Source organism: Chondrus crispus, genomic scaffold, assembly GCF_000350225.1.
Source record: "Chondrus crispus Stackhouse genomic scaffold, scaffold_138, whole genome shotgun sequence".
In the NCBI taxonomy this organism is placed as follows: domain Eukaryota; phylum Rhodophyta; class Florideophyceae; order Gigartinales; family Gigartinaceae; genus Chondrus; species Chondrus crispus.
The window spans coordinates 141,816-163,271 of NW_005179009.1; the positions used below are offsets into that span (position 1 = coordinate 141,816).

The 21,456-nt window shown below is 50.9% G+C and overlaps 7 protein-coding genes; 3 read left to right on the plus strand and 4 right to left on the minus strand.

Moving 5' to 3' along the window:
- Window positions 1-81: 81 nt before the first annotated feature.
- CHC_T00002411001 (hypothetical protein) lies at window positions 82-432 on the minus strand. The gene has a single exon (XM_005713564.1). The coding sequence runs from the start codon at window positions 430-432 to the stop codon at window positions 82-84; it is 351 nt and encodes a 116-aa protein (XP_005713621.1).
- Window positions 432-2,530, plus strand: CHC_T00002412001 (hypothetical protein). XM_005713565.1 is given in 4 exon segments: window positions 432-446; window positions 447-689; window positions 786-1,340; window positions 1,341-2,530. The coding sequence occupies 2 exon segments, from the start codon at window positions 447-449 to the stop codon at window positions 1,338-1,340; spliced, it is 798 nt and encodes a 265-aa protein (XP_005713622.1). The 5' UTR covers window positions 432-446; the 3' UTR covers window positions 1,341-2,530.
- A 2,757-nt stretch (window positions 2,531-5,287) lies between these two features.
- Window positions 5,288-6,249, plus strand: CHC_T00002413001 (hypothetical protein). XM_005713566.1 is given in 2 exon segments: window positions 5,288-6,196; window positions 6,197-6,249. 1 exon segment carries the CDS (start codon window positions 5,288-5,290, stop codon window positions 6,194-6,196), a length of 909 nt encoding a protein of 302 aa, XP_005713623.1. The 3' UTR covers window positions 6,197-6,249.
- Window positions 6,250-6,285: 36 nt separating this feature from the next.
- CHC_T00002414001 (hypothetical protein) lies at window positions 6,286-8,403 on the minus strand. Its single transcript, XM_005713567.1, has one exon. The coding sequence runs from the start codon at window positions 8,401-8,403 to the stop codon at window positions 6,286-6,288; it is 2,118 nt and encodes a 705-aa protein (XP_005713624.1).
- Window positions 8,404-8,667: 264 nt separating this feature from the next.
- Window positions 8,668-11,605, minus strand: CHC_T00009484001 (DNA replication factor C complex subunit 1, RFc1). XM_005713568.1 is given in 2 exon segments: window positions 8,668-8,854; window positions 8,855-11,605. 1 exon segment carries the CDS (start codon window positions 11,603-11,605, stop codon window positions 8,855-8,857), a length of 2,751 nt encoding a protein of 916 aa, XP_005713625.1. The 3' UTR covers window positions 8,668-8,854.
- Window positions 11,606-13,283: 1,678 nt separating this feature from the next.
- Window positions 13,284-14,726, plus strand: CHC_T00009430001 (Serine/threonine protein kinase Mitochondrial). The gene is made up of 2 exons (XM_005713569.1): window positions 13,284-13,650; window positions 13,723-14,726. Exons 1-2 carry the CDS (start codon window positions 13,284-13,286, stop codon window positions 14,724-14,726), a joined length of 1,371 nt encoding a protein of 456 aa, XP_005713626.1.
- Window positions 14,727-14,730: 4 nt separating this feature from the next.
- On the minus strand, window positions 14,731-15,457 carry CHC_T00002415001 (hypothetical protein). XM_005713570.1 is given in 2 exon segments: window positions 14,731-14,986; window positions 14,987-15,457. The coding sequence occupies 1 exon segment, from the start codon at window positions 15,455-15,457 to the stop codon at window positions 14,987-14,989; it is 471 nt and encodes a 156-aa protein (XP_005713627.1). The 3' UTR covers window positions 14,731-14,986.
- Between the last annotated feature and the right edge of the window lie 5,999 nt (window positions 15,458-21,456).

A 21,456-nucleotide genomic window follows, 5' to 3' on the forward strand; every position in this document is an offset into this window, starting at 1 on the left:
TTATCTTGAAATTTAAAGAAATTTGTAACAGAGGCAAAACCATTGCTACCACAAACTGCAAACTCCATGGAGCACACGGGCTCACAAACCAACGCGCACATCCGCCAGTGTCTCCTGCGGCACGCCCGGGATGAAGACTTCTCTATCCTTCATGCACCTACCCTCGCCAGAAACCAAACCAACGTAGGACCCCCGCAGCAGCCATGACATCTGTTCATCTCTCCCGCCCGCGCGGCCCGTCCTTTCCGGCTTTCGCCGTCCACCCCTCCACGCACCGCCTGCTGAGCTGGCGCTTCTCATTCTGTGCGTCCACCTCATGCCGCCGCCCCCTTCGCCGGCGTCTGCAGCCGCCCGCGCCGCGCTCGCACCACTCGCGCATGAATCACGAGACCGTGCAGGACGCCGCGAGCGACACCGACGAGCTGCCGGCATCTTCGCCTGACAAGATGGACGACTTGATCAACGCTGTCGCCACCCCCCTGCCCAATGCCGCGCCTTCAAAAGCCACCAAGCCGCAATACTCGCAGCGCGCCCGCCTGCGTGAGGAGACCGAGGCCCCGTTCAGAAAGGCCCGCATGTTTGTGTACGCCGGCTCAGCCGCGTCCGCGGGCGTCGGCGCCTTCATCGCCGGCTTGAGGATCATCGCCGCGCTCATCGGTGTGTCGGGGACGCAACCCTTGAACGAGACGGTACGTCACAGGTTTGGTGTCATATTCGATGAATTTTGCAGAGGCGCGTGCTGTGAGCTAACACTCGTGTCACCTCGATTTGCGTTTGACATGTAGGTTCCTAATGTCGGTATCAATCTGGCCGTGATCACGGTGTGCGCTCTATTACTGCGGGCAGAGGTTAAAGCGGGGGAACGGCGTTTAGAGCGAATGTCTAGAGGGGCCCGAATAGCCAGCCTTCGAGTGCAGGACTCTGTGACGCAACAAGTGCTGCGACTAAAAGACCTACGCGGTCGCACGCGAGTAGTTCTAGTTACCGGAACCGAGGACAAGGTGCTGGACGCCATGTCACGTGCGGAGGCTGTCAAGAGTGGCTTGTCAGAGTCAAACCTTATCATTGTACCCCACGTTGTCAGCCCCACAAACGCCTCGGAGGAGGCAATGAGGTCGTGGAGAATGCAGCCGTATGCACAGGACGAATGGAACAAGTGGTATCACGGCGAGCGTGATGTGGCAAGGGCCCGTCTGGGGGCAAAGGCGGAGGAGGTGCTCGTGTTGATTGTTAGGCTTGATGGCAAGGTGGGCGCACGTTCTGCAGGAGCACCCGCTTGGCAGAATCTAATCGAAGAAATCTCGAAGATGCCCGCACGAGACCAATACGGGAAACCGTAAAGGGCCTTCTATGTTTAAAGCTGATGAGAGCTACGGTAATAGGGCCTAAACCGCCGCTGTATCCATTTTTTGTTGTATAGGACATGAGTTTACAGTTGGGCGCAAGAGGGCGTCCAAGCAATGAGATATCCAAGCATGTGCCTGTGCAATAAGTCAAGTTTATCAACTCAACAAACACAAACTTTTATTGAAGAGTGTGAGTTGCAGCCTCGGTAGTGTCAGGGCTCCATGCTGGACTTGTCTATGCGATTTGTTGCCCCTCGCGATGAGTCCGCATCATCACATGACAAGTCGCTAGGTAAATCTTCTTCTCGCTCGTAACTTCCTATGCGACCAGTCTCCCAGATGTCTCGCCCCGTTGTCGTTGGCGTGTGCTGTACCGATGGAAGAGAGCGATTTCCACCAGGAATACGTGAAAAGCTTCTCGGTGGTGCGTTTTCCGCTTTCTTGCTATAAAATGATGAAAAAGGCCCACCAAATATTCTCGTTCTTGTCGCTAAAGACTGCGGAGTGGAGTTGTCGAATGGCCTCGGATTTCCCGACTGAGGGGTACCATGCCCATCATCTCGCGAAGACACTCCGTTTCCAGACTTACCCTCACCTCCAAAAGAGCTCCTGTTATGAGACGAATTGTTGGTCCGATTGGTGAGAAACGATTTTCCGCCGTCTTGCACGACTTTTTTCGGTGTGTTCATCCCCCTGCAGATGCGAGGAGTTACTAACCCAACAGATGCCCTCATATTTTTGAGAATGTCTCCGAAAAGGTCTGTGTTCTCTCTTTTCATTCCCTCGCGACGATAGCCGGGAGCCTGCCCATTTTCAATGTCCCTCAGATTGCTAGCTTGTTCTTTGCTCGCTTCAAATTCAGCTGCTCTTGTTTCAAATTCTTCCTTTTCTGCCTGAATCTTCTTCTCCTTTCGTTTGTGAATACAGCAGAATGAAATTGCCACTGCGAAAATCGAGAAGATGCACACGGCACATCCAATTAAGGCCAATTGAGCCTTTGATAATAACTCCTGTCTCACCTGCTCAAGGGAAGGGGCTGCCCAGTATTTATGGCCTCTGGAATCAACTACCCATGGCTCGTATAGAATTTTGACCTTTGTTGCCAGGGCCGAGCTGATTCCTTGGAGAAACACATCTCCTCTAGTCATGGTCTCCAAAAGAATAAATACTGATTTTGTTTGGTAGTCGCGAGTTTCCAACTGCAACACCATCCTCGATAAGCCAATTGGAGCATCGATATCGCATCCAGAAAGACGCAGATCTGAGCAACAAAGAGTAATTTTGACATTTGGCTTTGCGTCCGCAGTTGCGATGCTAGACTCTATGAACTTCGAGGTAGTCTTAACAGTAGCAGGAGTTATGGAACAATGGGACGAATTATATTTCGCATTGTTGAGAACGAAGACCGCATATATAAAAATCTTTCCTTTCTTTGGTGTCGGATTTTGCAGTAGCTTCGGAAGCGGTCTGATATATACCAGCTTGTTCACTTCCTTAGTGTCATTCGTCCTCACATGGGCATATGAAGAGTTTATCTGGAATACATCGTCATTCACCACCGCTTTCGTTGAAGTTGTGTTGATGACGGACGAAATCTCCTTGGGATTCAGGGATGGGTTGTCAGCTAACAAGGCAGCAATGGTTCCAACCACATGGGGGCATGCAGCAGAAGTACCACTTAAGTTTCTCATGGCTTTGTTCCCTGTGTGCCATGCCGACAGAATTTCCTCACCGGGAGCGTAGATATCTATGCAGTTTCCAAAATTCGAGAAACTCGATAGTGTATCACCCTTGTTTATGGAGGCGACGGTAATCGCCGAAACCTCCGACGCCGGTGAGAAGGCGCAGGTATTAGACATGCTGTTCCCCGCAGCCGTAACAACTGGGATCCCTGCATCTGTTGCTCTTGCTACCGCCGCGTTGAGTGAAGTAGACCGAGGCGTACTCAGCGACATGGCTATAACTGCCGGGGAGCGACCATTTTTTCGCGCATCGTCGAGGGTCCACTCTATTCCTTCGATCAATCTCGCAGTATATCCAATGCCTTTTCTATCCAAGACTCGTACAGAGACAATGACAGCCCTTTTTGCAACGCCGACGCTATTCCCCGCAATAATTCCAGAAACATGCGTGCCATGCCCGTTTCCATCAACAGGACTGCGAAGCCGGTCAACGATATCAGTCCCGAAAATCGCTCGTCTTGACCCGTCTTTGTTTTGAAATTCAGAGTGACTAATGCGCACTCCAGAATCAAGAACGTACACATAAACTCCCTGCCCGCCTTTCGAAATAGAATATATATGGTCCAAAGGCAACTTCCTTTGATCGATGCGATCCAGACCCCAGGGGAGCTGAATTGAAATTTGTGTGGATATAAAACTTGCTTGTATCTCGTACTGCCCTTCTGCCGATCCGTAGCCTGTTAGCAAAATGAAGAGTGAATCGTCAGTTGAGACGGAAACTTCCAACGTAGATTGGGACTCGCAGTCGTTGTCATTCATGTCAATTGGTTTACTTAAGATAAACTCGCCACCCTCATCTGCAACACTGATATCTTTAAAGGCAAATAGAACTGAATCAAACAGAGTAAATTCCGAACATGTTGTCACTCGCACAATTCTTTCGGCCTTGGTCGAGGCATCAAGATGAGCACTTGGAATGGAAACGTTAAAAAGTACTTGTCCTGCTCTGTAAGTGGAATTAAGCTGAACCAGACGCTTAGCTTTCTTGGTTGTTCCTCGAATAGTGGCACCTGGTAAAAGTTGTCGAATGTCTGTTGTATTGAAGGACACGGCATAACAAGAAATGGAGAAGCATAGAAATAAAAACGTAGACTTCATTAACACGCCGTAGCAGTGCATGGTCTTCATTTGGGCTCTGGTGTGAATAAATACTGAGTTGCTCTGAAAACAGCTGCAGTTGCCGATGTTGAGTAGGGGTTGCAGGAAGAAAGGAATACAGGGGAGAGATTGTTTTGCCAGAGAGAGAACTGTGGTATGCAGTATATTTAGATTAACAAGTTTTCTTTTGCTAGGATGGAAAAAGAATTCATCGGAATGCAACTACATGGAAGCGTGGGCTACCATCTCAGGTATTACTTTATTGCTTTGGCCTTTTACGAGAAATGGTGATTTTCGACCTCATCAATGGGGTGTGATTTCGACTAAGATAGCTTGGCGAATGGTATGCAAAAATAAGAGGGGAGTCTCTTGAGAGAACAAAAAAATCGAACTAAATCCTTGATGGATCTCGGACAGTTGATGGGGTAATAATTTCGCGAGAGTTGTTGCTTCACGGAAGTTGCTGTGCCGAAAGTCTAAAAGCTCTGACCAGAGATAAGGCAAAGACCACTGACCTTGACTCGTCTCGCAAAACTCGTGTAGGCGGGAAAACCACTCAAGGGACGGTCGACGCTGTGCTGTGACTTTATGCAGACGGACAACCTTTGAGGCAATATCCTGCGATGACTGTTTTCTTCTTCCCGAAGTGGGAGACATGTTTTAAAAATGGCACTGATTTCCAGTTGAGGACGGCTTTCATCTATGTGGCTTCGAAGTGGGCGCTTTCAAAAATACCTTTGTCAACGTCAACTTTGGCCAGACAAGCAAGGCTCCTTCAGGTCGTGTATCAAGAAGAGGTCCAACAGGTTGCGGAGAAACTTGCTAAAATATTGAAAAATAAAGACGCTTCGGAATTCGGGTTTTTGTCAGCCAAGACGGTCTTCTTGCTGGAAGACTTCTGAACCACAGCAATGCGCCTAGGTGCATCGCCGATTTGCCTGTTTTGCTCGTACAAGCTCTTGGTTCGTTTCTGAGCAGGTATTGTACGCTCTTACGCATCGCGGGTCATCTTCGTTTGTCCCTTTCAGTTGCTCCTCAATTTCGAAGCTAAAAAGGTGTTTCCTTGGAGCTTTTCTACTGTTGCACTAGCTCGAGACAAATATGAACGCCTCGAGGAAGGAAGAAGAGGGGCAGAACTTAATGGAACAAGGTGAGAAGCAATTGCATCAGAAATCAGGCTTCTTGTCTTTCTTCCTCGGCAAATCTGCCAGCATAGGCAAATCTTCGCCTCAGGAGGAAGCTGCTGAGACATTTGTGAAAGCCGCCAACTGCTTCAGACTCGTCAAAGCCTGGTCGCAGGCTGGTGCTGCCTTCGAAAAAGCAGCTTCCGCCTATGCTGCTTCTTCTGATATGACGTACGAGGCTGCATCTAAATATACTGATGCTGCCAAGGCGTACAAGAATTCAGATTCTGGCAAAGCGGTTGCGGCCTACGAGAAGGCCATCGAATTGTACACTGATACCGCGCGGTTTCAGCAGTGTGCTAGATATAAAAAGGAGATTGCCGAGATGTTCGAGGCAGAGCAGGACATGGAGAAATCGCTGGAGGCATACATAGCAGCAGCGGATTTTTACGATATGGAAGACGCAAAATCGAACGCCAACTCCATGCGCGTGAAGGTCGCCATGCTTAGCGCTTCGACTGGCAAATTTGCGGAGGCAGCCGATCTCTACGAGTCTGTGGCTCAAAACGCACTCGCTAATCACATGCTCAAGTATGGCGCCAGAGATCATCTTTTAAGAGCGGGGCTTTGCAGGTTATGTTTAGATGATGTCATCGGTGCGCAGAGAGCGATTTCAAAGTATGCAGAAATGGACCCGACTTTCTCCACATCTCGTGAAGGAAAGCTTTTGGAAGCGGTTGTAGCGGCTGTAGATGAAGCGGATGTGCAAGGTTTCACAAATCATGTCTACGAGTACGACTCGTTGAGCAAGCTTGATGAGTGGAAAACCTCTATTCTTCTCAAGATTAAGAACAAAATCAACGCTGAGGATGATGACCTCACATAAAGGTCTGTTCCCATTAGTTTTAACTAAAATATCTGTAATACACCTTAGCTTGTCATTCAACATGGGTAAGTCAGTTGATGCCCAAAGGTTTAGTACATGCCAGCAGTTCTTCTCCCGTACATACGCTCCGTTTCCCGTGTGGCAACTTCGCAAGCTCTTTGTACATCTGTCAGTCTCTTGTGCAGACTGCCGGAAGTCTCATCTAGATACTGCAATGAATCTAAGTGCGCATTCAACACTGAAATAATTTGGGATACCGTATCACCAGCTCTGCCCCTTCCAGTCATTTCACTTCCCTTGTTCAGGTCAACCACCAGGTCCCTTATCGTAAGAGCCATAGTATCTAATTCTTCCATCACTTCGATCGACATCCGATGCATGGATTCACGCTCGATATCGCCTCTCAGTTTTGTGTCACTATGTCCGCCGTGAGGCGAACCTGGTTTTGACGGAGATGAGCCAATTTTTCTTTCTACATCGATTTGAAGCGTATCCAGTAGAGAATGTAGTTCGTTCTGTTGAGATAAGATGAGGTCCAAATTATCGTTGAGTTCCTTGTGTGCGATTTGGACCGATTGGGCGTCGCGATTTAGCGAGTTGATTTTGTCTTCATTCGAAACAATCGCACGATCCCATTTTGAAACCATTCGTGCGCCTTTCTGAAACTGGGTCGCAAGATCTGTGACTTCCTCGGTCCACTTGTTCACAACTTCGTCCAAGCTAAGATCTTTTATGTCTGAAGGAATCGCTGCGGCGGAAGTGGATGTTGCAGCTCCGGATGATGCCGTCGATGCCAAAACTCCCGCGGAAGCCGTCGCCACAACTGCAGCAGAACTAGCTCCTGTCACACCAAAGCTAGCGGTTGCCAATGCTCCCCCTGAAGTTTGCGACGTCCCTGCCCCGGTTGCGTCTTTAGCGGCGCCCTTTCCAATCGCTGACAGTGCCCCAGACCCAGTTGCGTTTCCTGCTGATGAAGCTCCAAAAGAGGCGCCGCTGGTGCTACCTAGCCCGAAACTAGGAGCACTGGCTGAGCCTGACGCGCTTGCCGCAGAGGCAGGGGCCCCTGACAAGAACCCGGTTGGAGCCTTGCTTGAAGTTCCACCTGGCGCGTCAACCCCTTCTGCACTAGTGCTTGCTCTCTTTTCCCCTGCGGATGCGACTCCGGTGGAAGCTGGAACTCCAGACAGCCCTGGTCCAGATGCTGCGCTCGCCGTAGAGGGTGCCGCGAGACCAAATGACACAGATTGTACGGACCCGCTAGATGATGCAGCAACGGCGGCGGCCGCCTTGAAGCCACCTGGTACCACCGCTGCCCCTGCGTTTGCCCCAGCCGCCATCGAAGCGCTGTTTGCTGAAGGAAAAGACAATGAGAATGCTGCTGCTGTCGGTTTCTTACCTTGCGACTGCGCGAGGGTCGAGTTTGAGAATGCCGGGGCTGGAGCAGACTTTGCCGAGGCAATACTTGCGCCAAGGAGAGAGCCAACTAACGATGCAGCTGTGGTGGGAGTGGCGAACGATGATACTTGACCTGTGCCGCTTGCTGGGGCAGTAGAAAGATTAAAGTTGTACCCGGATGATGCCGCCGGTTGAGAAGCAACACCGAAGAGCGACGCACCCGCAACGGCTGCGGCCGGCTTCGACGCATTGAGGCTGGCTGCTGCTGTTGTAGCTGAGGGCATTCCAAGTCCGAGTGATGCGCCCGGCTGGGACGCCGGAGCCGCGAGAGGAGCGCCGAAGAGTGAGGACTGAGAACTAGGCGTTCCGAAGAGACTTGCGCTCCCGGCTGACGGGGGACCGAAGAGACCAGCAGTAGAGGATGCCGTAGCCGATTGCGGCGCCGCAAATCCGGTCGTAGCAGCGGTCGGTTGGGCACTACCGAAAGTCGATGCTGTCGCAGACTGCGTCGCACCAAAGCCCGTCGCGGGGGTGGAGGCCACGGGCGGTTTCGATTGGGCAGCTCCGAAACCGGTTCCTGCTACGCCGAAGAGATTCGTGCCGCCCGTGGCTGGGGCGCCGAACAGGCTCTGTGATGAGGCGCCGCCGAACGAGGCCACTCCGAACAACGATGGACCCGAGGAGGCGAAGGTCGGGCCTCCGAAAGAGGGTACCGAACCGGCCGGAACGGCGGAGTCTGTGGGCGCGCCGAAGAGAGATGAACTCGACTGGCCGAAGCCAGCCGAGCTCGTACCTGCGCCTGAGAATGACATCTCTCCCGGTCGGGGTCGCTACAGGCGACGATCACCGTGGTTGAGGGGTGAACGTGGAGCGGTAGTGCGCCGGTCTGGAGTCGGAGTCTGGTGTCGGACGATCGTGGGGGTCACGCTGTACAGAAGTGTGGATCAAAAAATGGCTGGATTACAAAGACTTTCCCTCCAAAATATCTATGCCACAGCCGCAAGGCCGTTTTACGCTTGTTCAGAGAATGGGAACGAGAGGCACCAACTATTTACAAGGCTGAAGGTCATGTCTCGTAGTGATAGCTCTCAGGGAGTTTGGTACCTTGGAAATGACAAGCTCAAATATGTCAACGGCTCCTCTATCAAGCGGCTGAACCTAGTTTTTCTTAGAACGACAGGGCTGAATCGCGCTTTCAAAAATCTGCTAGCAATACAACCGCCTCACTAGCTTCGACTTACCATCTCTCTAGGGGCCGTTGAATCACCTGCGCCCACGCCCACGCCCCCGCCCACCGCCACGACCCCGGCCCCGGCCTCGACCGCCAGTAGCCTTCTTCGCTGAGTTACGTCCACCCTTCTTTTTCCGTTTCACGCCAAACTGTGCTGCAACTTGTTCAGGGTCATCGTCATCATCATCGCTGTTTGGACTTTCCTGGTCGACAGGGTCCTCATCTACGACTGCAACGTCTCCCTCGTCAACACGCTTTTTGGTCATGTTCGCATCAACCGCCTGTTTGACCCCGATACGCATTCCGGTTACGGTTGACCGCCTATGTTCCCGGGAATTATACGCCCTCGTAAATCCAGTTTTGACAGACCCTGGAATGTTCTCCATGGGGGACCTACCCTTTGCGTATACGCCGGCATCTAGGATTTCCAGCCAGTCAGGATCGCGTTCCAAGCAGTAGCTATCTAGCCGTTCCACTACCTCGTCAATACCACCTGCTCCGTCTCGAATCAACGGTGTTGCCAGACATGTCGTCAACGCTGGAATATAGTCCAGACGGAATGCTCGGACAGATGCACTAGTCGTCGGCGCCGCTTTCACCTTCATCTCTAGACCTTGCACAATACGCTTCCATTTGTTTCCTTTGGACATGTTGCCCAGGAAAGAGGGAAACTGGGGCTGTTGTCGCAGTCCTCCAGCCATGATACTTCCTGGCCGAATAGCGCTCATGATAGCAGCAGCCGGCATTAACTCCCATCGCTGTTCTCGTCTCACTAATGAATTACAGAGATCTCCTTCAGAGATGCTTTCAGCCGCCAACGCGAGTTTCTCGAGACTGCTTTCGGCGGCACCAGTGTTGACATAGTTTTCCTGAATGAAAAGAGGCATCAAGTCACTGTCGGCGAAATAGTTGTCCGTGCGAGAAAACAGCGAGTTATGAGAACCGTCAATCCCGGGCATGAAGAATCCCTTTGCTAATTCAAAAATACTCTTCTGAATGACAGTCTTCCCTTCAACTACAAGGCGCTCTTTCACTTGTCCAAATGACAGGCTGGTGGATGACGTGCGCCAAGTTTGAAGCAAGTTGATCATTTGGCGTATATCACCGTTGCAGCCTTCTGCAAGCTTGGCAACTGTCTGGTCCTGAAGCTGTCGAAAGCCCTCTCGTCGTGCTATTTGCATTAACCGCTTCGTTACTTGATTCACCATGGGACGCCTGAAACGAAGCTTAAAGCAATTATTGGATAGAGAGCGCATGTTTGGAGATGAGTCATCATTTGCAATGCATATAATCGGGACTTTGGAAGTCTTAATTACTTTGATGAGTTCTTGGCTCCCACCTCGATCGCCTCCACTCATTCCATCAACCTCGTCCATGATCAGGACTTGTCCCTCTGGGAAAGACGTTGACCTGCCGCTCTTGCCCTTCGACGATTTTTCCCCTTTCTTTGGCGCAATCGCGAAGTATTTGAACATCGTGTTTGCTACCATCACTGTCTCTGCCAGCATGTGCACGCCCCCTTTGTTCCTGACGTCAGACGCATTGTATTCATGGGGCTCGAAGCCCAACTCTTTGCAAACGATGTGGGCAGCAGTTGTCTTACCAATTCCTGGAGGACCAGCAAGCAAAACGGCGGCGTAGTCCATATCTCCCCTTGCTTTGGGCTTCCACTTGTGACCGTCACCATACAGGAATTTGCCTTTCCACGACTCCAACCAAGCTCGCAAATCTCTTATAGCCTTCGCGTTAGCCACAAGATCGGACGAGGATGATGGCTTATACTTGTCTACCCAAAGCTGATTCAAATGTTGTTCGCCGTTTATCCGTCCTCCAGTGGGAGGTGCTTCCTTTCTTGGTTTCGGTGAGCGGGCTGCGGTACTCGCATTTCGCCGCTTGCTTACAGGGGCCTTCTCAACTTCAATGACGTCCTCTTCATCGTCCTCCATTTCGACGTCCTTTTTCTCTTTCGAGGGCGGCAGTGTCTTGGAAATCATCGCAAACAGTTCGTCTTCACTAATAATTGGACAACGATTTGCCTTCAGTTTTTTCATCTTAGAATCACCGGGGTCTGTTCCGACAATTCCATGAGTGACCTTCCCCGACACACTACCAACAACCCTGGCTCCATACTCTTTGCACAAGTCAGCGCATTCCTCCCTAAGCAAAGAATCCAAGATCCCAGTAATGACGAAAACCTTTCCAGTAAGACAGTTGCGCGCTCCAATAGGCAGGTCCTTGTTCCCCCTGTTCGGCGGGGCATCTTGCCTAGGTACCCATTTCCTCTTCTTTGCTGCCGGTTCCGCAGCAGCCCCCTGGACCTCTGTCGCGCCTCCAAATCCAACAGATCCATCTCCAGCTGCTTTCCTCGGGCTGGTTTTCTTCTCCTTGACAGGTGCCTCAACCACTTCCGGTTCGTCTTCCACCTCAATCTGTCGACGGATCCGTTTCCTCTTTGTCGCCATCCTCCGCACCGGTGTCACCTCTTCCTCATCCACGTCAACAACTTCCGAAGCAGCTCTCGCTGCCTGACGACTTCTGCGCCGCTTCGGCTGGAAGTCTTCCTCGTCGTCATCATCGATACCATCTAACAAGTCCACATTTTTTGCAGCTGACGCCAGTTTTCGGGGTGATGATCGGGTCGCGCGTGTCGAAGGGCTCGTTGTAGAACGACTAGCAGAAGGCGATTTCGTCGGAGTCCCCACGCTCATTCGTCCACCAAGAGACTTGGCAGGGGAACTCTTCTTCGACCCCTGTCCCTTTTTCAGAAACTTGCGAATGTCCATGCTGTGTCCAGTGGCCGAGCTGAAGTTTGATCACGGAGGAGACGGCGAGGATGCAACTTGATTCCTCCGTCTGTTGTAGCTCAGACTCGGATTGTGAGAGTGTTGGGACTGGTAGAAATTCGCGGGAAAAAGTTTATGCGATTTTGGACAACTGTGAACCCTAATGTCACAGCGAATGAAAGTTGGCCAACTGTTCTTGTGGCGACTCTGTCTCTTCCTCTGCTCCACGTGTAGCCTGTACAGGTGTTTCTTGTTAGAAGGCGACTTTTACGACAGTCTGGTTTCAAAAAAGAAACTTTCATGAGTGACGAAAATGGTGTTCCCGGGGATAGCGAGGTTACTATATAGAGATCTTTACATGGTGACGACATAGTTGAAGCATATCCAAGTCATTCCGGTTTTGTTGAATATGTATTGCTGGTGATTGTATGAACGAAATTGGGACGAAAGGTAAGGAACGCAGATATGCGAGCAGAGCTCGCAAGTTGCATTACAAATGTCTGTGCCTTTCTGGAAGCTCTCTTTTGATCTAGTCCTCGGTCTTTTTATAAGAACTGGTTGTTTATCTACATTCCTATCAACAAGGCGATGGTTGCTAAGAATGGTTTAAAGAGACAATGCTCATCGAGCATCGCATTCGAAAATGTGTCAAAGTGCCAGCTAGAGAAGTGCAATTAAGCCTCATGTTGGCATTTTCATACTCAAGAGTGAGTGAGTGGCATCCAAGTAGACTTGAGTCTTTGAATATCCTCTCAAAGCTGGCCAACTTTTCGGAACGCGTGTTTTTTTGCTACTGCTTCTTCGGCAAGTCATTAATCTGTGTCTGACATCTAGGAGAAGTTACAATAGGAATGTCATTTTTCTAGAGCGACATTCTCTTGCACGTCTTCTCCATTTCGTTTCATGGTCATTTTACCTGGCCATTTTACCGCCGAAGATCAGCGCATGCTTACACAAATTCATCTTCCAAAGTGATATTCTGTTGCACACTCCACCCTCATCGAAAGTTGATGTGAAATGGAACCAATTTGCGGTAATTTGTAGCGTGCGTATATGATGTTGAAATGGGAGCTCATAAGTTTGACACTTCAGAAGTTTCCTCATCAGAGCCTTCTGTGTAGTCCAGCCGTTTCACTCCAGGGGGGCTTGTCTGGATATTCTTTATGTGCTGAACATACTTTTTTTGTTCAACTGCAAAGTATATCCCACGGAACTTGATTTTACCTCCCTCCCTCTTTTCTCAGCGTTGAAGTTGGTGATAAGCTGTACGAAGAAAATTGAACAGATGGCTTCGTCGCCACCGTCGCCAGGTACGGCACCCGCTGCCACCCCTCAAGTTCCAAAGTCAAAGCAGAAAGATCACGAATTTTGGGAGAATACAGATCAGTTGAACCTGTTTCGAGAACACAAGCTTGAGGTTGCAGGCGACCTCTATGTCAAAGGAACATTGTTTCAAAGGTCAAAAAAGTATTTTGCTGAACTGCGAGGTTTTATTATTACTGTATTCAAAAATGCTCACGCGGCGAGGACGAATGGAGAGAAGATAGACTCTGTCGTCTTTGTTATTCTTGTTCCACAGTATGACATTGATATTTTGCAGAAAGATGGCGGTCTACCCCGAATATACATAAAGTGCCCTCCGATAGAGAACGATAAAACCCTGATGTACATCAAGGTCATGGGGGGTAGGAGAGAATTGAAGGCATGGCGGTTTGGCCTAGCCAGGGCAAAGAAGTGTGTTTTGCCTCGTATCAGAAACGTTGAACTACACTCTGCAATAGGGCGAGGCGGCGGCGGAAAAGTTTTCTTAGTCAGACTGAAGGGTGACCCCAACGACTATGCCTTGAAGGCCATTTCAAAGAAGCAAGCATTCAAGTCACCTAAATCATTCCGTCATGTCCTCGCAGAGAGGTCTCTGATGGAAAGCATTGGGCGGCATCCTTTCTTACTTCCGCTCCAGTTTTGCTTTCAAACTGATGAGAATCTCTACATCGGGACCCCCTTTTGCCCAGGAGGAGACCTTGCTTCATATCTGCGGTCGACAGGTGACATGACGTACCCGTTCGGGGAGTATGAAGAAATCCATCTAGGAGTGGAAGAGCAAAAGAAGCGACGAGTGTATGGGCGGCTCCCCGAGTTGCAAGTCTGTCGAATCGCGTCGGAAATAATCCTGGCGCTTGAGCATCTGCACAAGAACGGCATTGTCTACAGAGACTTGAAACCCGAAAACGTTTTTATCGACAGCACCGGGCATGTGATGTTGGGCGACTATGGCCTCGCCAAGAATTACGAGCAATGGAAGAAAGAATGCGGGGACCAGAGAAGGACGGCTAGTGTGTGCGGTACGCGCAACTACCTCCCGCCCGAGATGCTGTTCGGGCGCATCTATTCCTACGAAACAGACCTGTGGAGCCTCGGGATCATGCTGTTTCGCATCCTGTGCGGCGCTTTTCCCTTCGAAGCGCCGCGCTCCAAGGATTTGTTCTACAAAGTCAGAACACAGCAGCCGGTCATCCCGTCCGGGCTGAGCCGACCGGCACGCAGGCTGCTGAACGGCCTTCTACAAAAGGACCCTCGCAACCGGCTGACGATTCGGGAACTAAAACGGCATAGCTTCTTCGCGTCAATCAACTGGGACGCGGTGTACCAGCGGCGGACGCCACCCGCGGCGCCAGATATAACGATCGGGAAGACAGCCGCCGACGCGTTGGGAAACTTCGAGCTAAGCAGGCTGAACAACGTGGCCGTAGACGAGCTGATGCTGGGCGGGTACGGGGATCTAGAGGAGAACTACATCGGGGCGCCGTCGCACCGGCAGGAAGTGACGGACATGATTGTGGGGTTTGAGTACGGGCTGGTCGCGAAGCGGGTGAGCAAGGTGGACCCGCTGGATGTGAAGCAGCTGGTGGGCGGGGTGATGCGCGTGACGTCGAACGACATCGAGGAGGACCGGGAGATCTGGACGGCGGCGCCGGAGATGTCGACGCCGCTGGGTTTCCTGGCCAAGGTGTTCTCCTTTGACGACACATTCTCCAGACTGGCCTCCCACGAAGAGTCGGCGAGATCGCCGCGCGGCGTGCAGATGAGGGGCGCTCGGATGCAAGATAGCAACGGTAGGTGAGGTGTGAGCAGGCGGAGGCGGGATTGTACGGTTCACCCCAAGAGCTTTGAGTTTTACAAATTTATACATGGCCTGTGCAATCCTAGGCGTAAATAAGACGTGAACGTTGTGCATTTCCCTTCCTTGCGCGCAGACATGGACTATAAAGCGAGCGCGAAGAAAGTTGTGGTTATGCCCTGACACGGTGGTGGTGGTGAGCAGAAGTCGGGGGTATCACTCCGCGCGAGTCCAGCCCTCCTTGAGCTTCTCGACGTGTTCGCTCATGTCGTGGAGCTTCTTAAGTGCAGTCTTCCTCCTGGCGAGCAGGACGGCGATCTGCCTGGTGGACTTGCGGTCGCCGTTGCGGAGGAACTGGGCGGCCATGGCCTTGGAGATGGGGACGTTGTCGGCCTTGATACACTCCTGGGTGATCTGCTCGGCGATGGTGCGGACCTTGAGGTCGAACTCGGCGGCGGTCCAGGATGGGGCGTCCAGCTGCTTGATGTCCTCCTGCAGCGAGGCGATGATGAGGAGGAGATCGGCGATTTGCTGCGTGGCCTCGTCGACCATGCCGGGTGGTTTGGCGACGCCCTTCTCGGGGCGGCGGGATGGTGAGGAGAGGGGAGAGGGGTCCTGGCGAGGAGAGAGGTGCGGATGTCAGCGGTTAGGTACAACAACAGTCTCAAATACGGTGAATGTGTCATCACGCGACGCGACCGTACAACGGTACGCGTAGAACAGGTGTACAGCATGTACACCTATCACCTGTTGGCGGAGGACAGGCGACGGTGGAAGTAAGCGAGTAGAGCAGAGGCGACCCTGAAGGGCGGAGAGAGAGAGGTGACAGGAGAGTGAGGGCCATGCCAGGCCGCACACACGCAGTACACGTGGAACAAACACCTAGATAATAACAGGACGCCGTCGTCGTAGCCTGAGGTAAAAGGACATCACCGTCACAGGTTATGGGACCCACGATACGCTAACCCACGCCCTCGAAACAACATTCTCGTCCACCACCCTCCATACAATCTCGTCCATCTTCCTTCAGTCGTCATCTTCATCACCGCATCCTTGCACTCCGAAACTATCCCCGATATTTCCATATCCACCCACTACGGGTCAAAACGGCGACCCCTACCCCTCGCTCCCACCGCCACCAACGGCGACAATCCCAACTCGACGATCAATACACCACACAACAACTGTGGTACAACGCGCGCGTCACCGCATCCGACAACACCATCCCAAACGACACCACACAAAAGTCAATACCCCCCATGGATACAAAATTCAATGTACCTAAATTGGATCACAACAATCCACTGTTCTGGAAAATGGCCATTGAGTCCAACGCCATCACCATTGATGCACTGGAACACATAACATCCAATCCACCTGTTCCCACCGACCCAGCACAATCTCGCTTCATAACAAAAGGAAGCACACTCTACGTGCCGTCATCCTGTCTACTGTACCACCCGACATCCTAAACCTTCTCAGTATCGGAAGCGATCCCTCCCAAAAAGACATCATGACCGCGGTTCTTGAACACCTCCAAACGAACACGGCTACGGACCACAAGTACCTCAAATCAGAAGCCGAAAACTTGCGGCTCTGCAGCGGCATGACCATAGAGAACTACGTGACAAAACACAATACACTAAGAGCCCGCATGATAGCCTCCTAATTCTCTAACATCAACGACGAAACAACCACCGTGGAATTCATGATCGACGGACTCCGCTACAATCCGGAGACCATCGACATCGGGCGGCAGCTACTTGCGATTAATCCCCCGACTGTCAAGGATTTTCTACACCACTTCCACCGCCTGAAGTCATACAACATGACAATACCCTCGATACCCACCTCTACCACGAGCCACAAGCCCTCGCAACCTCGAAACAACCACCCCGACCAATCCCATCATCCATCACAGAATCCACACCATCTCCATCATCACTCGCTCACGCACGCCAGTACCCCGATGCCAAGTTTTGGGCCTCGGCCCACAACGATGAACTGGACACACTGGACAGAACACAAACAATCCAATGGACACCAAACTCCAAACTGCCCCCGCACACGAAAATTATTCCGCTCAAAATGACATATCGCTAGAAACGCACAGATGACGGCGACATTACGCGATATAAAGCACGATGTACCGTACGGGGAGACCGCATGCAACCGTACACCCACTTCAACCCGGATCAAGTTACCACATACACTGCCGACCTCCCCACCATCCGCACCATCATGAGTCTCGCTGCAGCCTTGAACCTGAAAATCGAACAGTTCGACATTTCTTCAGCGTTTCTCCACGAAAGATACAAACACAGTGCACCAGTATATGTTCGGCAATTACCGCGTGTCGACGGAACATTTAAGCACCCATGCACCGCGGGAAAACTAATCGGTAACCTATACGGCACCCCTCCCGCATCATACATATACTTTGAAGCCCTAGCAAATTTCTTGACCTCTTCCGGATACACACAGACCGACAGCGACCCTTGCCTGTTCTTTTGCCAGACGCAAGACGGGCCAGTACTCATCACCGTCACTATAGACGACTTTTTCTTCGCCGCTAAAACAACCCGCACCATCAATCAACTTTATGACAAACTGAGAACTCGGTACAGCATACGGCGCCTTGGTGAACCCAAATTATTTCTCAATTGGAGAATCAAACGCCTAGCAGACGGCTCCATTCACATCTCACAGCCCCACACCATCCGCTCCATACTTGAGAAACATTCGCTGCAAGAATGCAATCCGAAGCCAACGCCATATATAGACACGAAACTCAGCGCAAGAACCAAGCACTCCGAACCACTCGACCCAGACAAAACTTTCAAATATCGGCAGACAGTCGGCGAGCTACGGTATCTTGCTGACTCAACCAGGCCCGACATTGCACACCCTGTCAGTCGACTCGCAGCCGTAATGCACACACCAACAGCCAACGACTGGGGACAACTGCGGTACCTGCTCAAGTACCTCAAAGGATCCCAATCGCACGGAATACTCTACAAATCAAAGCCCTTCGCACAGCTCATTTCATATGCAGATGCAGGTTTTGCTAACTCTTCTGACCGCAAATCGTACACGGGCATTGTACACGTACTCACGCACAGCCCTGTCATGTGGCAATCGACAAAACAAAAGACAGTAGCAATGTCTACCTGCGAGGCTGAATACCTCTCCGCGTCTTCGGCAGCTCAGCAAACCCTGTGGCTACAGCGCATATTGAACGATATCGGACACCCACCACGCATAGGCACACCGCTACTAGTGGACAACAACGCCGCTATACAGGTCGCTCGACAGTCCGCTCCAACAAAACACCGTAAATACATCGACCTAAGACACCACTTTCTACAAAACCTTGTCCAGCAACAACGCATCAACGTCAAGCATGTTCCCAGCATCTCAATGCTCGCCGATATCCTCACAAAACCCCTGAAACCACAACGCTTCCGCGCGCTCCGCACCGCCCTCAACATCATACCTCCTCCAACTCCAACTGCCATCAGCGTGCCGGGGACTGCCAGACCGCACAATTCCCACGCTGACGACAGTCCGAGCTCTAGCCAGACCTCACACACGCAGTACACGTGGAACAAACACCTAGATAATAACAGGACGCCGTCGTCGTAGCCTGAGGTAAAAGGACATCACCGTCACAGGCCAGTCCTAACAGGCGCTTTTCTTTTCTTTTGTTTTCCTTCAACCAGTTGCGGTCACGCTATTGGCCGGATCATTTCATTAAATTAATCGCACGCCACAACGAATGCTACACAGAACCACTGTAATGCTTGGTAATTCTGCGAACTGGTCAAAATCCATTGGCTAAAGGAAGTACCAATCCACACCCAGTCCATATGCACACTACTAAAATTCCATGGACTCGATGCGGTGCAGTGGCACTTGCAAGGGTACAATGAAAGTGTGGAATTAAATCCAAATACGAGCACATGCAGATGAAAACATTAGTTCTCTCAACATTACAAACCAGACACAGTACCCTTCGTACTGGCTTAATTTGGAACACTTTCGATGGATTCTACGATTAAGTTGCAAAATTAAAGGAACAAAATACTCTCTACCTCTGACAGTCGGGGCGGTACTTTAAATTAAAGCGAATCTTGAGACTTGCGTTTACTGATGGAAATCTGTTGTCAACCCCGGATGTGGGGCAATTTGGAACACCGCTTCCGCTAGCAGTTCTTCGCTTTGGAGAGCTCGACCATGACACCTGCTACATCTCTGTCTTCCACTGAGGCTCGGACTTCATGAGAAGGACTACCAGCAAACCTGGCCTTTGACGGCCGACTCGTAGTGGAAACTTTGACAGCCTTGCGGGCTTCTCTTTCGCTTTTCTTTTCCGCACGTAATGAAGCAGCTTGGGCCTTTTTCTCGGCTGCTCTCTTGACTTTCTCCTCGCGATCCTTCTGCTTCCGAGCTCTCTCAATCTTTTTTTGCCGTTCACGTTCATCTCGTTCCTCTTTCTTTCGCAATTTGTTCTCTTCCTTGCTCTTTTCTTCGGTTGCTTTCCTTTCCATTTCTCGCTTGTGTGCATTCAGTATCGTCTGCGCTCGTCATGTATTTCGCGGGTGCGCCGCACATAAGCGCAACATTGCTCTGCTCATCAGAATTGTGGGCACTCGGAGCAGGCTTCACAGACATCAAAATTGAGTTCAAAGTCTCACGCCTTGAAAGTTCTATTGCTAGGTTCTGTATCATTCTCGATGGCTCTTGCTTGTACCTCTTCACAATTTCCATAAAAGTTTCAGCAGCTTCGGCATCCAAACGCCTACGCTTGACAGATGGTAACTTTGCAGACACCTCCGCATCTTCGAAACCGCGAATGCGCTCCAAAACGTTCTCTTTCTCAGCATCAGCTTTTGTGCGGACTGCATTGATGAAACGGTAGTCCATCGGCCACAGACCCGTTGCTGCAAACGAATCCTTCACATTCTGCGCAGTGATCATCCTATGAGCTGCAATAGCCACCTTAAGTTGAAGGACATTGATCCTGTGTTAACACGGTCACATTTCAGCAGCTCATCCCTGACTTTTCGTACTGCAGCCTGAAACGATTTGTTAATTTTCTGGTCACACGGCTGCAAGAAGTGGGATATATTCGCCGGAAGTATCACGGGGACGATGTTTCGCTTTTCACACTGCTTCATCCATTCGAAGTCCAGTCTTGAGCTGTGTCCGTCAAGAAGCAAAACCCAAGTCTTATCATTCGGTACAAATTTTCTAACATATCGGTCGAGATGTTAGACAAAAAAGGGCATTATCGTTTGCTCCATCGAACCATTTTCGGATGTACGGAGAGCTGTGTCTCCTGGAAGCCACCCATCTCTCGCCAACCAGTGAGCAGAACCATCCGAGTTCTTAAAAATGGTAGAGTCAAGCGGCTCGTACCACTTTTTCATGAGCTTCTTACCGGCAGCAATTACAAATAGAGGAGCCATCCTACCGGATGCTGAGCCCGCCATTACTGCGGTCATGTGGTTGCTGCTCTTTTTGATGTCAACTTGGAATCCCCCGTGTCTGGAATTCTTTCCAACAAATGTGCGTTCTCGAATTCCAAACTGTGCGTCCACTTTAGTTTCATCCATATTCCAGACCCGATCTGGGTCATCAAATATACCGGGGTGATCCTGTCCCACCTTTTGAAGCTCCCGTGCCAAAGTCTTAACGTGCTCGTAGTTTTCGCCCTTTATCTTAGCCGCTTCTTTGTTCTCAGCCTTTCTGTATGTTAATTCGGGGGTCCGTGCTCGAAAAGATCGAACAGAGTCGTTGGAAGGGATTCCATTTTGGAATCCTTTTCTTCCATCTGCAGAGACTCGTGCCTGAATGGACCGCATCTGGGAGTTTGTGATGGCATAACCTTTCGCTGCTACAGTAATACAGCGCTCTGTAATCATTTTGTGCTCTTCTTTCGTGAGCACGGTCTCGCGCCCAGCCCTATTGTCGGCAGGATTCAAAAGTTTTTGCAAGGCGCCGTCATTATTTGTTTTAATGGCTTTTCGTATGCGCCAAGCTGTCGTTTGCTGAAGGCTGTGGGCTTCCATAACCTCCCTTATCGATTTGTTTTGCCTAAAAGAAAGTGCAGCATCTGCTCGCCGCTTTTTGACAATCGCAAGTTCCTTCTCTCTGCGCCTGTGATGCGCTGCTTGCGCTCGCATTGACTTCGGCATGGTGGATCTGTGCTTTCCACCATGTTGAAGTCAGTCCGCGTGGGGAGAATGGCTGTATAAGACGGCGGGAGCTGAGGAATTCAAATTTGAACTAAGATGGAGACGAGGACAGTACTTATCATTGTCAACCGTGTTGTCAGAGGGCAAAGAGGTGGACAGATTTTACTGTATAGGGGTGTTCCAAATTGACCCTTTTCCAAATATAGCCATTATGAAGGGTACCTTCTCCCGCCATTTTATGTGCACAACTCGGCCCTCCCCCGCCTCGACGCCCACGTGAAATTTGCGACAGTCGTTTGCAAGCATTTTACACTCTGTTTAGGAAACGGAGCACCACCGGACGGCAGAAGGGTACCCAGAGTTCAGCACCCAGAGTTCAGCTTTTTGAAATCAATGCCTCCTTGGCATCGATCATGAAATGGAGAGAAGCAGGGGAGGCTGCTCTCTAGTTCATGATCGATGATGAAGTGGCTTCGCCGAAATCCCTTTCCTGCGAACCACCCCACCCTTGCTCCCTCCCCCCCGCCAACCAA

Coding starts and splice junctions, on each gene's coding strand:
- CHC_T00002414001 (XM_005713567.1), bottom strand. CDS start 8,403: ATGTCATTCTCAGGCGCAGGTACGAGCTCGGCTGGCTTCGGCCAGTCG.
- CHC_T00002415001 (XM_005713570.1), bottom strand. CDS start 15,457: ATGCTGTACACCTGTTCTACGCGTACCGTTGTACGGTCGCGTCGCGTG.
- CHC_T00002411001 (XM_005713564.1), bottom strand. CDS start 432: ATGCCGGCAGCTCGTCGGTGTCGCTCGCGGCGTCCTGCACGGTCTCGT.
- CHC_T00009484001 (XM_005713568.1), bottom strand. CDS start 11,605: ATGGACATTCGCAAGTTTCTGAAAAAGGGACAGGGGTCGAAGAAGAGT.
- CHC_T00002412001 (XM_005713565.1), top strand. CDS start 447: ATGGACGACTTGATCAACGCTGTCGCCACCCCCCTGCCCAATGCCGCG. Junction 690..785: donor CGCAACCCTTGAACGAGACG/GTACGTCACAGG, acceptor TTTGACATGTAG/GTTCCTAATGTCGGTATCAA.
- CHC_T00002413001 (XM_005713566.1), top strand. CDS start 5,288: ATGAACGCCTCGAGGAAGGAAGAAGAGGGGCAGAACTTAATGGAACAA.
- CHC_T00009430001 (XM_005713569.1), top strand. CDS start 13,284: ATGGGGGGTAGGAGAGAATTGAAGGCATGGCGGTTTGGCCTAGCCAGG. Junction 13,651..13,722: donor TTCATATCTGCGGTCGACAG/GTGACATGACGT, acceptor AGAAGCGACGAG/TGTATGGGCGGCTCCCCGAG.